The 14462-nt window shown below is 39.0% G+C and overlaps 1 protein-coding gene across 1 annotated transcript in view; it reads left to right on the top strand.

Moving 5' to 3' along the window:
• The window catches only part of LOC144526122 (disks large-associated protein 1-like), a 48228-nt gene extending 35351 nt beyond the window's left edge, over positions 1-12877 (top strand). Inside the window, exons 10-15 of the mRNA XM_078263338.1 lie at positions 2399-2444; positions 3213-3464; positions 5134-5266; positions 6876-6967; positions 8011-8163; positions 12653-12877. Coding sequence (XP_078119464.1) covers positions 2399-2444; positions 3213-3464; positions 5134-5266; positions 6876-6967; positions 8011-8163; positions 12653-12877 — 901 coding nt within the window. The remainder of the gene's footprint in view (positions 1-2398; positions 2445-3212; positions 3465-5133; positions 5267-6875; positions 6968-8010; positions 8164-12652) is intronic.
• The last annotated feature ends 1585 nt before the right edge of the window (positions 12878-14462 follow it).

Raw genomic sequence — 14462 nt, 5'->3', positions numbered from 1 at the left:
TGTTTGTGTGCATTTCGATCAACACAAATACTCTGAATTGCTTGTAAGTAAATGAACGTGGTGAATGATTAATATGTAAGCGCTACACTGGCAACCTGTTCAAGGTGTTTCCCTGACCAATCCATGCCTTTAGCATTTTAATGACAAGGAAAAGGAATATGTAGGTATATAGGATGGATGCATAAATTAACTTAAGAACAGGGTAGAAAATGGAAGACCTTAAGCTGGATTTTTTCTTAAAAACTGTGTTAAGGGGCTATGCCGTACCGACAGATTTATAACAAAATGTTTACCCGTCTAGAGTGCTGAGGTGATATTAACAGGCGCTTAACTACTTATATATCAAAACCTACGGCATCAGGAACTACAGTGGGACTCCTGTTAACTCCTTGCTTCGACTATAAATTCCAGCTTTACCCTAACATAAATCCTAAAAGATTAGCATTTTTTTGTTGGAAGTTTTGTCCATTGTTACTTTTGGTGATAACAAAAGCTTACTCTGAAACTGGAGAAAAAGTAAAACTATGTACAGAAATTGTGATAGCCACGGTACAAGCATATGGTCTTACATACCAAGTAAGAAAGTAAAGTTTTTTTTCTATAGCACCTTTCAAAACCTAGGTTAAAAAGTGCTTTACAGAAGACAAAAAGGTTAAAAGAACAAAAGATGAGTACAACACAAACATTACAACAGCACAAGCGTTACAACAATTAGAGGCATAGCTACTCAAAATAGAGCATATGGCTCAAGCACAAAAACATTTAGGAAAGAGATAGGTCTTCAGCTGAGATCTAAAACACCCAAGAGAGTTTGCTGACCCGGTCCCAGGGGGAGACTTTTCCACAGCCTGGGACCCAGGCAGTACATTTACTGCTGAATTTTGCACTAGTGAGCACACTGTGAAATCAGATCACTGAGTAAAATATCAAAATCTGTGGCCTATATTTATTAGGCCTATTTTTTTTTAGTTAGTCACAAGTTTTCCACACGGTAATCTGATTAGATGCTGTCTTCAGTCATTGAAGTCATGCTACATGAGGCGTATTTTCCTTAAGACTAGCCGAGTCTAGCTGAGTCATTTATGGCTGTCTTGTAATTATTCATCTCTCTCTGGTCACAAATAAACACCCACAGACTCATCTGCCAGGGATATCATCTGCAATAAACTCTAAAAACTGTGGACGAGCACCAGTTTCAGTGACTTCTAGACTTCTCTGCAATTTACTTCAGAGTGCTGTCTTGTTAAGCTACAATTTTGATAAATAATGTAATGAAAACACATGATACACAAGATAATGGCAGGATAATATCCATGCAGTGACATGTCTTGTTGATACACTGTACTGACTTTCCAATAAAAACCTTTAAAACCAGACAGCAATCAGTTCTATTTACCTTTAAACTTTTTGTCTTCTATTTATTTTATAAAGGACAACACACATTAATTAACATTTCTGTAAATGTGCCAGTGTTAGCCAGCTGGCTAATTTTCAACTGTAGTCCTTTGGCCAGATGATTTTAGACTAGAGCAACAGGAAACAGCAAGACATTAGTACAGGTTAAACTATACAGACAGAAGTCAACAAGACACCATACAGACAGCTAGAGCAACAAATAAGCTTTCTCAATAAGCCATGCAAACTGAGGGAGAAAAGGAAATATTTCAGAATTTAACAGCACCAGTGTTTCTGATACCATAGTCTATATCCCGCAGGAAATTCCGCTAGATGCATGTATTTTCCTGTTTCCTTCCGCTTTCTTTGTGTTGGAATTTGGATCTCTGCAGGGTAAATCCAGACAGCTAGCCTGACTATCTGTCCAATCTGAGTTTTCTCTCGCACTATTATTTTCTAGCGGATCTGTGCAGAGTTTAGCACCGCCCATGACAATTGTGATTGGTTTAGAGAAATGCCGATAAACCAGAGCATGTTTTTCTCCCATCCTGAAATGCTGTGTGGACTAGCCAGACCCTCCTCCGCTTCGCAGCGTGTGGATGGTCTGGCAAAGCGAGAGTACTGATACCATAACCCTGAAATGAAACTTTGACATAGTGTACTTAAAACCATCCATTCGTCAATGTTCTTCCTTTGCTTTGAGTCTGGGTCACAGTGCTAGCTAATGGCACCTAATAAATCACTAAATCATGAAATTGTTGCCTGTGAGCAGGGGCGATTCCAGGACTTTTGAAGTGGGGTGGCACAGGGGGGACCAATTATCAGTCGGGAGGGGGGGGGCAACATAGAACAACATAATGTAATTCTTCTAAATAAAACATCACATTCATTATGAGTTGCACTTGTTTTTATTTTAAAGCAATTCCAGTGCTGGTTCCATGGTATCAGACATGAAACAATCTTGGTGCTTAGTATTTTCTGTTTGTCTACCTGTTGTTGTCAGGTATCGTCGGTTCCAGCGCTCCAACAGCGTGACAGCAGCTGTACAGGTAAGCTTCCTCTACTGCTCTTTTGTTGTTGAGATACTCAGCTCAAATCATTACCCGCTCTAAGGTACTTTGGTTTAGAGGATTGTTCAACCTTGGCGGAAGTGAATATCTTCCCAGTACAATACTGTATGTAGTTTCAGGAAGGCTTCACTTTTTGTGTCTTCGTATTTTTGAGAGTTAACCGCATGGGTCCTTTCATATCATTTAGTGTTTGAAGGATGAGGGTTTCGTTCAAGTCCCTGATAATAGATACATACTCAAAGATGACCTTTTCTTTTTAGACAGACATTACATATTTCCCTCATAGTTGTAATTCTAGCGGAATCGCTTGAAACAGCATTCAACTATCTACTGAACCCAGAAATCAGCACATTTCCTTGTAAAGCTTTCAGACTGTGTTTATGAAGCTGTGGTGTGTAGGGGGCAAAAATTTGGGATTGACCTAAAATGAATCGATACCTGATGATGTGCATAAATACATACATACACTAACCAAGGAACAACAGTAAAAAAAAAAAGAGAGTTGGTCTTCAAATATAGTAACACGCCGCGTTTTTTGGCAGTAACGCTAACTGCGTTATTAAGATGGGAAGAGTAATCAATTAGATTACTCTTTACTGAAAAAAAGTAACGCCGTTATTCCCATCACTGGTGAGGAAGAGGCACTGAAGGACTACACTGACTACACTACAGACACCCTGCAGCCAATCACAATTAAGTATTCACCCAGACCATGGTATAATGAAATGTATTCATTATTCCATCCAGGCAGATCTGGACATGCCAGACCTGCTGGACACCCCTTTAGACTCCCCGGACACTGACATGGAAGTCCTGTCATCTGGTGCCATCTCTCGACAATACTCCCGCGATGCTGCCACCTCTACAGTCAGCATCCAAGGCTCAGGGAACCACTACCACGCCTGTGCCTCCGATGACTTTGACGATGTGGGCTTTGACCCATCCATCCTCCCCCCTCCAGACCCCTGGATAGACAGTGTAACAGATGACTCACTTGATGTCAACTTCAACAGCTCTGCTATTCTGGAGGTTTGTGGGAGTGTATTCAGTGATATTTATAAGAACAGGTTCAGGGACGTTCAAGACATGAACACATAAACAACAACATTCATTTCTTACAAATGCAGTCGTCATGCCAGAAATACTGTTGTCACTCACTTATTAACTCCAGTCATTTGCTACTTTATCGTGCTTTCATAATGTTACGCTACAGTTATAGCAGCACTAATGAATGTTTTCATATCAATAATGGGGGAAAAAAATCCCTAGAAGGTTCATATTACCATTTGCCAAGTTCTGTTGTAGTCATTTGCTCATAGTTGGCAATAGTTAGTATTTATTTTAAGGAAGATAGTAACTGCGGACACCATGAACGATGTGGATTATCTTTTACAGCACAAATTTGAAAGCTTAAACACTTAATTGAATCTACAAAAGGAGCCCTGCAGAACAAGTTTGGAAACCACTGTGTTACATTATTGTAAATGAGGAAATGCAGTGGTGTATTTCAAATCAATTTGCACTTAAACTGTATTACAATGCAACAGTAATATAAAATTGACAACAATTTATGATTGTTGTGGTCTGTGATGGATAATACAACTCAAGCAAGTTTTGTGAGTCTACTAATTGACTTTCATACCTTTACAGAAATGAATGGAGGCCTGGAACGGTAGAAAAAACATCCAAACATGTACGACTGTATTTAATGCATTTGGAAATGGTCAACAATGGTCATAACCATGATCCTTTAAATCAGAGATCTTCAACAGGGGGTCTGGGACCCGTAGGGGGGGTCCTCAGAGTTGCTGCAGGGGGGCCACCAAATTATTGTTCGATAGTTTAAAAAACAAACAAAAAAGATGTCTGACAATATCCATTTTCATGAATCTAACATATTACCACCATGGGTGCCAGAGCCTTCAGTCTTATTAATATTATTATTAATATTATTATTATTATTATTATTATTATTATTATTATCAGTAGTAGTAGTAGTAGTAGTAGTAAAAATACTACTCTTTTTTTAATGCACACAGCACTAATGATAGGCTTACTGGACTATAGTTAAGGTACTCATAAGGTCATCCACAGATTAAATTAAGTTTAAGGTTTCACTGTGCCACATTTTAACATAAAAACATGATGTATAAATATATGAATATGCCAATAGTTTTTATTTTAAAAGCTTAGTATTGTATGCACCATAAAAAGGTATGTGCAAAGGCTTTAGGCTGCCCTAATCGTTATTGTATTGTAGGCCCAGTTTAATATGCAACAACATTTTGTAGAATATATGCAGTAGGGGGTCCTAAAAAACGTTGAAGACCCCTGCTTTAAATAATTAAAGGATGCACTAGTAATGTGTTTAAAGTAAAGTAAATATTGCAATAAAAAACAGGACTCTTAGAAGATTACAAAGGTGCAGTATTTTTTTCTTGAAATTAGTTTTTATGTTAAGTTATAAGTAAATTAGTTATCAGCCATTCCAGGATTTTTGATCTTGCAAATTATTAATTGATACCAGGCAACAAAATGTTAACTCTCGACATATATGAGCTTCATGATTTTTCCACATTACTGGCTTTGTTACATGATAGTGAGTATACATATTGGCTATGCAGGTGTGTCTCTACATGTTGTGAATATCTGAATGTTTGAATGGCAGGCGGTGCAGCGGTCGGTGTGTCACAGAGATGGGCGCTGGTTTCTGAAGCTGCTGCAGGCCGAGACTGATCGCATGGAGGGCTGGTGTCGACAGATGGAGCTCGACCAACGGGAGAATGACCTGCCTGAAGATAGTATGTCTTTGTGTGGGTTTTGTCCGTCATGTTTAGGTTCCAAGTGTGTATGTTACAACATAGGAAAGGCTTTATTTTATTTGCCCTAAAATCTGACATTAGTACATTATTCTATTATTCTATCGAGTTTTTTTGTGATTGTTGCGGGCAAAAATCCTTGATTATTTTTTATTAGTTTTCTTAAAAAATGTGATGGAATATGCGGGATATTTATGCAATTCTATGCGATGAAATTGCGGGAACTTGCAAAAACTTGCAGCTTTTCGATGATGTTCACGTCGCGTAATTACGTCACTTCATAACGTTCCCACGGCAACAGGGGAAAATGGCTGCTCTTGTGTGAAGTAAACGCAACATTTTTCAACTGTCTGCTAAGATATATGTGACTTTTTTGCAACGTAAATGCGAGGATTATGAAATCATGCAAGCCCCGCATATTTTGCGCGGAAATCGGCAATTTATGCGGCGAAAGTGCGGCGTATTTGAAAAAATGCGCCCCCCCCCCTGCATAAATATGCGGACTTTGGCTGATTTTGCATTGAATTATGCGATTGCGTTTTTCTGGAGGGACTGACATAGAGCAGTGGTTCTTAACCATTTTTGCTTCTCGTCACGTGGTGCATGTCTGCATTGTGAGAATAGGTTTTCCACTAAATCCTACACTCTGGTCTTTTAAAATGCGTTTAAAGTGCTCATATTATGCTTTTTGGCTTTTTCCCTTTCCTTTATTGTGTTATATATCTTTTTGTGCACGTTATAGGTTTACAAAGTGAAAAAGCCCAAAGTCCACCCCAAAGGGACTTACCATCTCCAACAGAAAACACTGATCACAAACTGCTCCAAACAGCTCTGTTGTAGTCCAGCCTTTACTTCAGAGACAAACGCTCGTCACTTTGTAACACACGTTATAATGCTCGCCTAGCTGCTAGCATGGCACGCCCTCATACTCTGCTTCTGACTGGCTAGTAGTCCTTACCTAGCTACTGCGCATGTGCGACTCCCAACAAAGATGGAACAGAAGTGTGATGTCTCAGTCTGTAGCTAAAACAGAGAGCTCAACACACAGGGTGAAAAGAGGAGCTGCAGCAATGTGCAGTACAACAAAAATATGGTGTTTTTTGAAAATTAAACCACATAAACCTATTCTAATATATAACTTCTAAATACAATTATGAACCTGAAAATTAGCATCATATGAGCACTTTAAAATGAAATGGTGCAGTCTTAAGGTCTGTGTATGAACAGTCACGAAACAGTGATACAGTCCCAACCATCAGAAAAGTCAACTTCAGGAACAGAGGTGTTTTGTGGGGCAGGAATGAAAGCCGACTGTATATCCACATTTATATAAAGTACCTGAGTAGTTCAAAAGGTTCATGGGCTCCTAGAAAAGCTCCTGAGGTCAAACATTTCTAAATGTGACATCAGTTTTTGTCACTTGCCTAGCAATGGCAAAAACCTAATTGCACCGAGGGCATTCTTAATTCATGTACTTTACATCGGCACATGGAAGAGCTAAAATGTGTTTTGTCTGTTGTACATTTTCTCAAGAACAGATGGATGTTCTGTAGTTTAGTCTCTTTCTAAAACTCTGTGTCTATCCTCACAGTCCTCGGCAAGATGAGGAGTGCTGTAGGAAGCGCTCAGCTTCTGATGTCCCAGAAGTTTCAACAGTTCAGGGAGCTGTGTGAGGAGAATCTGGTGAGTGTGAAACACTCACACTGACAATAACATGCAGTCAATAATTTACACTGTTACACATTTCACTTTTTGTATAATAGACTTTTGAACAAACTAAGATTTGTAATTTCTTTCCTGCTTTCTTCTCTCAGTTCCACTAGAACATGGTTACATGCTTTAATGTTTAAAAATCACGTTTTTTTCATACTGTCTGTCTGAAACACTCAGTTTTAGCACTTGTCTCTTTAAGCCCAGTTTGCTCTGATTGGTCAGCGTTTCCAGGTCTTTCACATCTGCAATCTCTGTGAGTCTCTGCATCATCATTGCAGCCGGGGAATGACTGTAACGGCACTGTGGCAGCTCTTTATATATATTTATTCTATTCAATATATATATATATATATATATATAGTTGTAACGTATGGTTGTGATGCCACTCGTTTAAAGGCACTGTTTCTGAATATGGGCTATGTGCATTTCTCTGTTGATTGAGCGTTTTGATACTTTCACAGTATTTATATAGTACCTCAACCTGCTTTATAATCAAAAACATGTTTTACAATATAGGACCTTCAAAGGATCTTTACTGTAGCTATCTAAATGTATTGAAACACCCTTTAGAATACAAGGGGAGTAAGCCAAATTTCTCTCCATGATATACCGGTAATTAAATATTTATTCCTCATTTTTATTATTATTTTACTCTTAAATCTTTTTCACAACACATTTGAGTTTCTCTGCAAATAGACTTGAAGATGACCTAATGCAACCCGTTCTCACTCCGAATTCGTAAAATAAGGACGCGTGGGCAGTGGCTGTCACCCCCTTTTCCTAAACCCAACTGTCACATTCTTGTCCCGGGTGTCACTGAAACATACCTTTTATAAGCCCACCCACGATCTTTTCCTTAACCTAACTGTGTCAAAAGTGACGCCAATTGTCCCGACCCAGCGCCAGAATGTGTTGCCTAATGTGTAAAACTATTTTCATTCATTTCCTCTTCCCCGGCTTTCAACTTTGACACTATTTCTTCTGGACGTTCTCCTCCTTTTCTCCTGTCGTAGAACCCCAATGCCCACCCTCGTCCTGTGGCCTCTGACCTGGCGGGTTTTTGGGATATGCTTCAGCTGTCCATTGAGAACATAAGCCTCAAGTTTGATGAGCTTCACCAGCTCAGAGCCAACAACTGGAGACCCCTGGATCCCCCTGAGAAAAAGGTACACACACACACACACACACACACACACACACACACACACACACACACACACATACATAAGCTTCCAGTATGCTGAATGGCTGACCAGGGATAACAACATCATCTGAATAGAAGGTTTAATGTTGTTCTTTCCCCTTCATGGTTATTATGAATGTGAGTAATTATATAAATATCTCATTTGGCAACAAATTACTTTTGTTTATGGTACCCAAAGGGATACTTACTGCTCTGCTGTTCCGCACTTAAATCACAGCTTTTTTCCAGATCTAATTTACTCTACAACTAAACAGTCTTGTTTTTCTCCTAACTTTTGTACTTCAAATGCTTTGGAGTCAATTTAGATAAGGTGAACACCCAATGGAAACACAAATTGTGTTAGCAGGGCAATTATTCATCAGGCTCAACAGAAATCAACTGCTCCTGATCAGTGGTTTAAATATTTTGTGCAATCGGTTTCAGATTCACAAAGAATTGCACAATGAAGGCAGTTTGCCTGTTTATCATTATTTTCTAGAGCTACTATAACAGCATGCAAAGTTTCTTTTAAAAGCCCTCAAACCCTTTGAGATTTTGGAGTGTTTAAACCCCTTTCAGACATGCACGCCATTATGTTTATCTTAATATCTAATTTATTGTCATATGGTATGTCTGAACAAGCACACAGGTCACTTTCCAACAATCGTTTTACATACAGCATGTGGGCTTAACATCCTGTCATTCAAGGCTTGTACTGTAGGATATTATAAAGCAAGCATCAGAGTTCGCTCTTTATGGATGTTCAAAAAAATATATCACTGGGTTCACTATGAGAAGAGTGCTCACGATTGTCGTTAACAAAAGCTTCAACAGCAAAATCAATTTCAAAATTCCCACAGGTCACTGTCACAATTGCTTAAAGCTTGCGTGTGTAACTTTTTTATAATAATGAACATCCGTTACATTCAAGCCATTGCCAAATGAGTTGCTACAAAGCTAATTAAGACGATGCGCTCCACACAACTCTCTCTGTGTTTCTCAGTATCAATATGTTTTCAGAAATTGGTGTCTTGTATCATGTTGATGCACTGACAGAATTGTTGTCATTACTTAGAATTCCTCATGGGGGAGACAGAAACTACGCACTATAGCTTTAACGCACAGCATTTGAGCAAGTAGGAATGAAACAAGACTGACAACTGTACGTCCTGTCATTCAATGCTTTTACTGTCGCTTATTGTAAAGCAACTTCTTCACTCTCTATTCATGTTAAATAATGAAAATGATGGGAAAATCTATCAATGGGTTTACTATAAGAAGAGGGCTCATGGTGGTCATTAACTAAATGCTTTAACAGCAAAATCTATATTAAAGTGCATCAGTGATGCAGCCTGCGAGAGAAGAGAAAACACTGTTGGTTTTCCTGATCATAACGTTTTTAAATCACCTCTCTCTCTCTCTCTCTCTCTCTCTCTCTCTCTCTCTCTCTCTCTCTCTCTCTCTCTGCCAGCTCTAGGGCCATACTGTAGCTTGCTTTTTGTTGTATTTTGCAAAGCTTGTGATGAAGCGAGTTGATGTCGCTGCTTTCCTCCATTTTTATTTTATTTCATTGTGGATGATTGATGACCAGACATGTGTTACACAATCTGACATGCACAGAGATCATAGTGTGACGCTTAGTTTGAGACTAAGATTTTATTACACCATCTCACACATTGTGTCATGACATGAACCTGTAGGACTGTTGTTATAAGGTGCCAGAGTGTGTTGGGGCTTTTACATTAATATGAAATATGTTGTATCACGGAGCACTTTCCAAGCTCCAATTGTTTAAGAAGACTCATCCTTTTCAAAGTAACACTCTTCATTAGCTCATAATCCGAGTGTAAATCACACCTGAGGTTCCTGGATGGAAGTCTTCCATGTTTGTTTGACGTGCTGGTGATAAAGTAGTGACAACAGTCATTTTGAATGATAAAACATTTTCACAATGTCCTTACACTACATTTAACCCTTGTAATGTGTTAGAAAGCTGCACACATCTTTTGTGTTAGTGGGTCATAATTGTGATTTAACTCAGCCCAAAATACTCATAAAACAGTGATTATCATCCAATATTGTTTTTCACCTGATAGCTAACTTATTATGGGTGTGTGGTGTGGTGGAGGCAAATTGAGCCAAATTTGATCCACAAAGCAACACATAACTTATGCAACAGCCAATATTCTCTGCCGGGTCACACTTTTTTTATTAGAAAAATTAAAAATTTACTAAAATTGTGACAGCATCTTTTGTTGTGTTAGAATACCTGTTTCTGAGGATATCATGAAGCCTTGTTCCAATAAAAGAAAGTAAATGAACTTTTTACATATCTGAACTGAAGTGAAAATGGGTCAAATTTGACCCTAACACAATATAAGGGTAAAATGGGGATTTGGTGGTGAATTCATGTTGCAAAAGAACAAGCAATCAGGAGGGAGCTTAAGTTTAGCGTCACTTAAAAATAGCTTTTATCTTGGCGAATCAACAATCTAGACATACAAGCACATGACAATGACAGAACCAAAGAAAGATTTTTGTTAATCGATCAGTATCACTCAGCTTTTCTCTCATGGTGCAGAGTGAGTGCATGGTCGTCTGACTTGGTCTCTGTGGTGATACAGATACTCTTCCTTCTGCATATTGTATCTTTGGTGTATCTGTAAATCTCTTTCAGATGTCTTCTGCCTGGCCTGTTTTCTCTCTTTCAGCAGTGTATGTTTTGGCTTTGCATCATTGTGAATACTGACTTTGCTGGCTTCCTCATTTGCTCTCATTATTGTCTTTTCCTTTCTTGTGCTTTTTTGTGTTGACAGTGAAGGCGCTTGCAAACAGCCATGCATCAATCAGCATAACTGCAATGCCAACAACACCACAGGGCCTTGACACCTCTGGGCCTCCGTAGATCCATCATATCTGTCTTTCCATCCATCTGTCCATGCTTCCTTCTGCCCTTCCTTCCTTCCCTCTGCCGCCTGCAACCGTTCGTGTGGCTTTTTGTTGTGTGTGTTGTAGCTGCCAGTGTGAAGATAGATGGAGCAGAGAGAGTTTTTGCTTTATATTTCTTCTCCACAAATACACCTTACAGCACACTGTTAGATACAATTAGAAAGATGTGCATAAACTCCAACCCTAAAACACCAAAAACAAAAAAAGGGAATTAGGAGGCAAATAAAACCAAATAAAACACCAGTAAAAAGAGGAGTATGCCAACAAGAAACAAATGCAACATTAAAATATGACAAGAAATTTCTACCAAGGTTTATTGCAACTAGACAGGGAAAAGTCTAACTTATTAACTCAATTCAGCATATTCATATGTTTGGGAAGCCTTTGTCTTTCCCTACTATGAAGATAAGAATGGTTACTGCCTTTTGTTAGGATGCAGTCCAGTCCAGTACAGCTAATGTGTGCTGTACTGGACTATGGAAATTCAGTATTAGTCTTCAGTCCATTTTAAAGTGAGGTCAGACGCATGTGGACAAAAGCTCAGCTCAGTGCAAAATATGATTTTGAAACCAGCAATAAATAAGGCAATAAAATAAATACAGAATTTTACAGAGTGCAAAGGTAGGGAAGCTAAATTAGAGCAGCTACTGTAATTCAGTCTCTCGTCTCTCAAGAGGAACTTGACTTAGTACAATGTTGTCATAACTGGTAGAAATGATGGACAAAACTATAAAAAAAATAATCCAGAATATAATAATCTTTATTTATGGAGCAAAATCAACGTTACAAAGTGCTTCACAAAACAGCAAGTATAAAAAATAATGTACCAGAATTGTCTTTAAGGGCATTTGTGGTGTCAGTAGAAAGAGAGGGCATTATGTCGTCTGCATAGTAGTAAAACTGGTGCCATGTTTATGTATGCAGAGTTGATGAAAAAATAAAATAGGCGCAGGAACAGACCTTGCCACAGGATACTCTTGCAAGCACTTAATTATGTAAAAGTAATATAATGTTATAATACTATAATACCTAGCTTGCATGCATATAAAAGCCTCAGACTATACAAGGTTGTGTCACATACAAACAGACATTTGACAATAATGTACAGTAGGTATGATCTTAGCCGTCCCCATGCAGATAGTTTGTTGTACAGTAAAGAAAAAGGTTGTATAATAGAGAAAATGGAACAAATTTGTGAATCAACACATGTAAGGAATGAGTAAAGAGCTGCAGTATTACAGAAAAGGTGTGTAATGTACAAAATGTGAAAGATGATGAAAAAAGAATTATACAAAATGTCTATCTTTTCTGACCTCTTATTTACTTACACTATTACACATATGTAAAGTGCATAGACATACATTAAACCAAAATCCACTAAACAAGCATTACAGATAGAACTTACAATGGGCATCAAAGGCACACACACACACACACATACACACACACACACACACACAAAAACATGTGTGTCGTTTTCCTGAAATGTTCTCCCCTCCTCCCCTACCGTCCTCTCCCACCAGGAGAGGCGGCTCCCACCTCCAGTGCCAAAAAAGCCTCCCAAGGGCCCCCACCACCACCCGCCTCTGGCCAGAGACCGCTCCCTGGAGAGCTCAGAGAAACAGCGGCAGGAGGCCAGGAAGCGCCTGTTGGCCGCCAAGAGAGCCGCATCCGTACGGCAAAACTCAGCTACGGAGAGCGCTGACAGCATCGAGATTTACATCCCCGAGGCTCAGACAAGGCTATGAGGACACTACCAGGGACACACACACAGGGTTGACATGCAGTACACACACACCATACACAACACAAACACAAAAATGAATGGTTGTCCACGCCAAGGTATAGGGGTGTAACCGAATATGAATACTTTATTTAGATATGCCCAGATCATGAATTGTGTTGAATGCAGCAAAGACCGCTATCATCTATTGAAGAAAAAACATCTGTGTAATAAGTATTTATAAAACGAAAATCTGTAGATAGTAAAAAAACATGAACCACAAGCACATGACAAATTAAAATATCAATATCAACCTTCCCAAGATAAGGACATTGGCTTTGCGTTACACCCCTACCGACCTATGTGCATTTGACTTTCCAAGACCCTAGATACTGTACCCTTCAGTGGGGAGCATCAGTTGGCCATGGCCCGAGCGCTGTCCAAGAGCTGTCCAAACCTCTAAAACACCAAGACTTTAACAGTGTAGACCCATTATTTAGACACATGCAGCATACCTGTAATGTTGGAACACTGCCTTCAAATACATGTGTCTAACTTCTAATATTGAGGCCAACTGTCACTCTTTATAAAGCCATAACTGCAGCTATGTTACAGTGGTTCTCCATAGTATGTGTAATCCAACCTAGATTGAGCTGAATTAAAGTACTAATTATTTAAAAATGTCTAATAAATTGTCCATCTGCTGAGGAAGATCCTAAAATGACGTCATCACAGTGTCAAGCGCATAGGCTCCGCAAATTATCATTTTATCAAACCCGTTTTTTTCCATTAGTACAATTCATTGTTTGAACTACAAAGACACACAAAAGATAGAGTTGTTTGAAAGAGAACAGGGAGGCAGTGGTGTGCAGCCTATGATGTCAGGCTTTCAAACGTCCTCATACCTAAACGACAGAATACGTCGATGCCAGTGACTCACAAAACAACATATATGACCGTTTAATGCTGTGAAATGGCCACATGGTGGCCATTTTGAATGTGTGACCAAAGCACGTGACCAAAGCACGTGACCAAAACATGTGACCAAAACACGTGACCAAAACATGTAATCACAGTGGCATTTTTAATCAAGTGACCAGTCTATATAATGTAACGATTTTTTAAACACGTAGCAGTAAAATGGAATACTGAAGTTTAGGCAACAAAAATACTTAGAGTTAGTAAAATATCAGGGATTGGCCTAAAACGAGTCACGTAAAATGAGGACGTAGCTACATTACGGTCTTAGGTCCGTAAAAGTCAGTTAATTTAAAAAATGTTAACATCTGACTGTTGGTTTCACATGAGACACAAACCCCGGTCTACTGAGTGAAAGACCTTTTTTTGTTTGAACTATCCACCACCCCAACCTTTCTCCTAAAACAGAGGTTGTCCCTCTTCTACCTTGTCACCTCACTAATTATTACTAGTCACTAGAGGTCACTGCAAAACAATAAATGTCAATTTGGGTCGTTATAAGCAGCTTGCACAATCAACTTATATGGTCGTTTTCTGGGTGACGACGGTCTGCAGGCATTTCACCTCGCCTTCCAGTGTGGAAGTTTTAGACAGGACCGGATGACATGTCTTACAAGTAGGGCTGGGCATCG

The sequence above is a fragment of the Sander vitreus genome, chromosome 12 (assembly GCF_031162955.1).
Source record: "Sander vitreus isolate 19-12246 chromosome 12, sanVit1, whole genome shotgun sequence".
In the NCBI taxonomy this organism is placed as follows: domain Eukaryota; kingdom Metazoa; phylum Chordata; class Actinopteri; order Perciformes; family Percidae; genus Sander; species Sander vitreus.
Note: the sequence above shows the minus strand (reverse complement) of the source record. Positions and strands in the feature narration are given on the sequence as shown.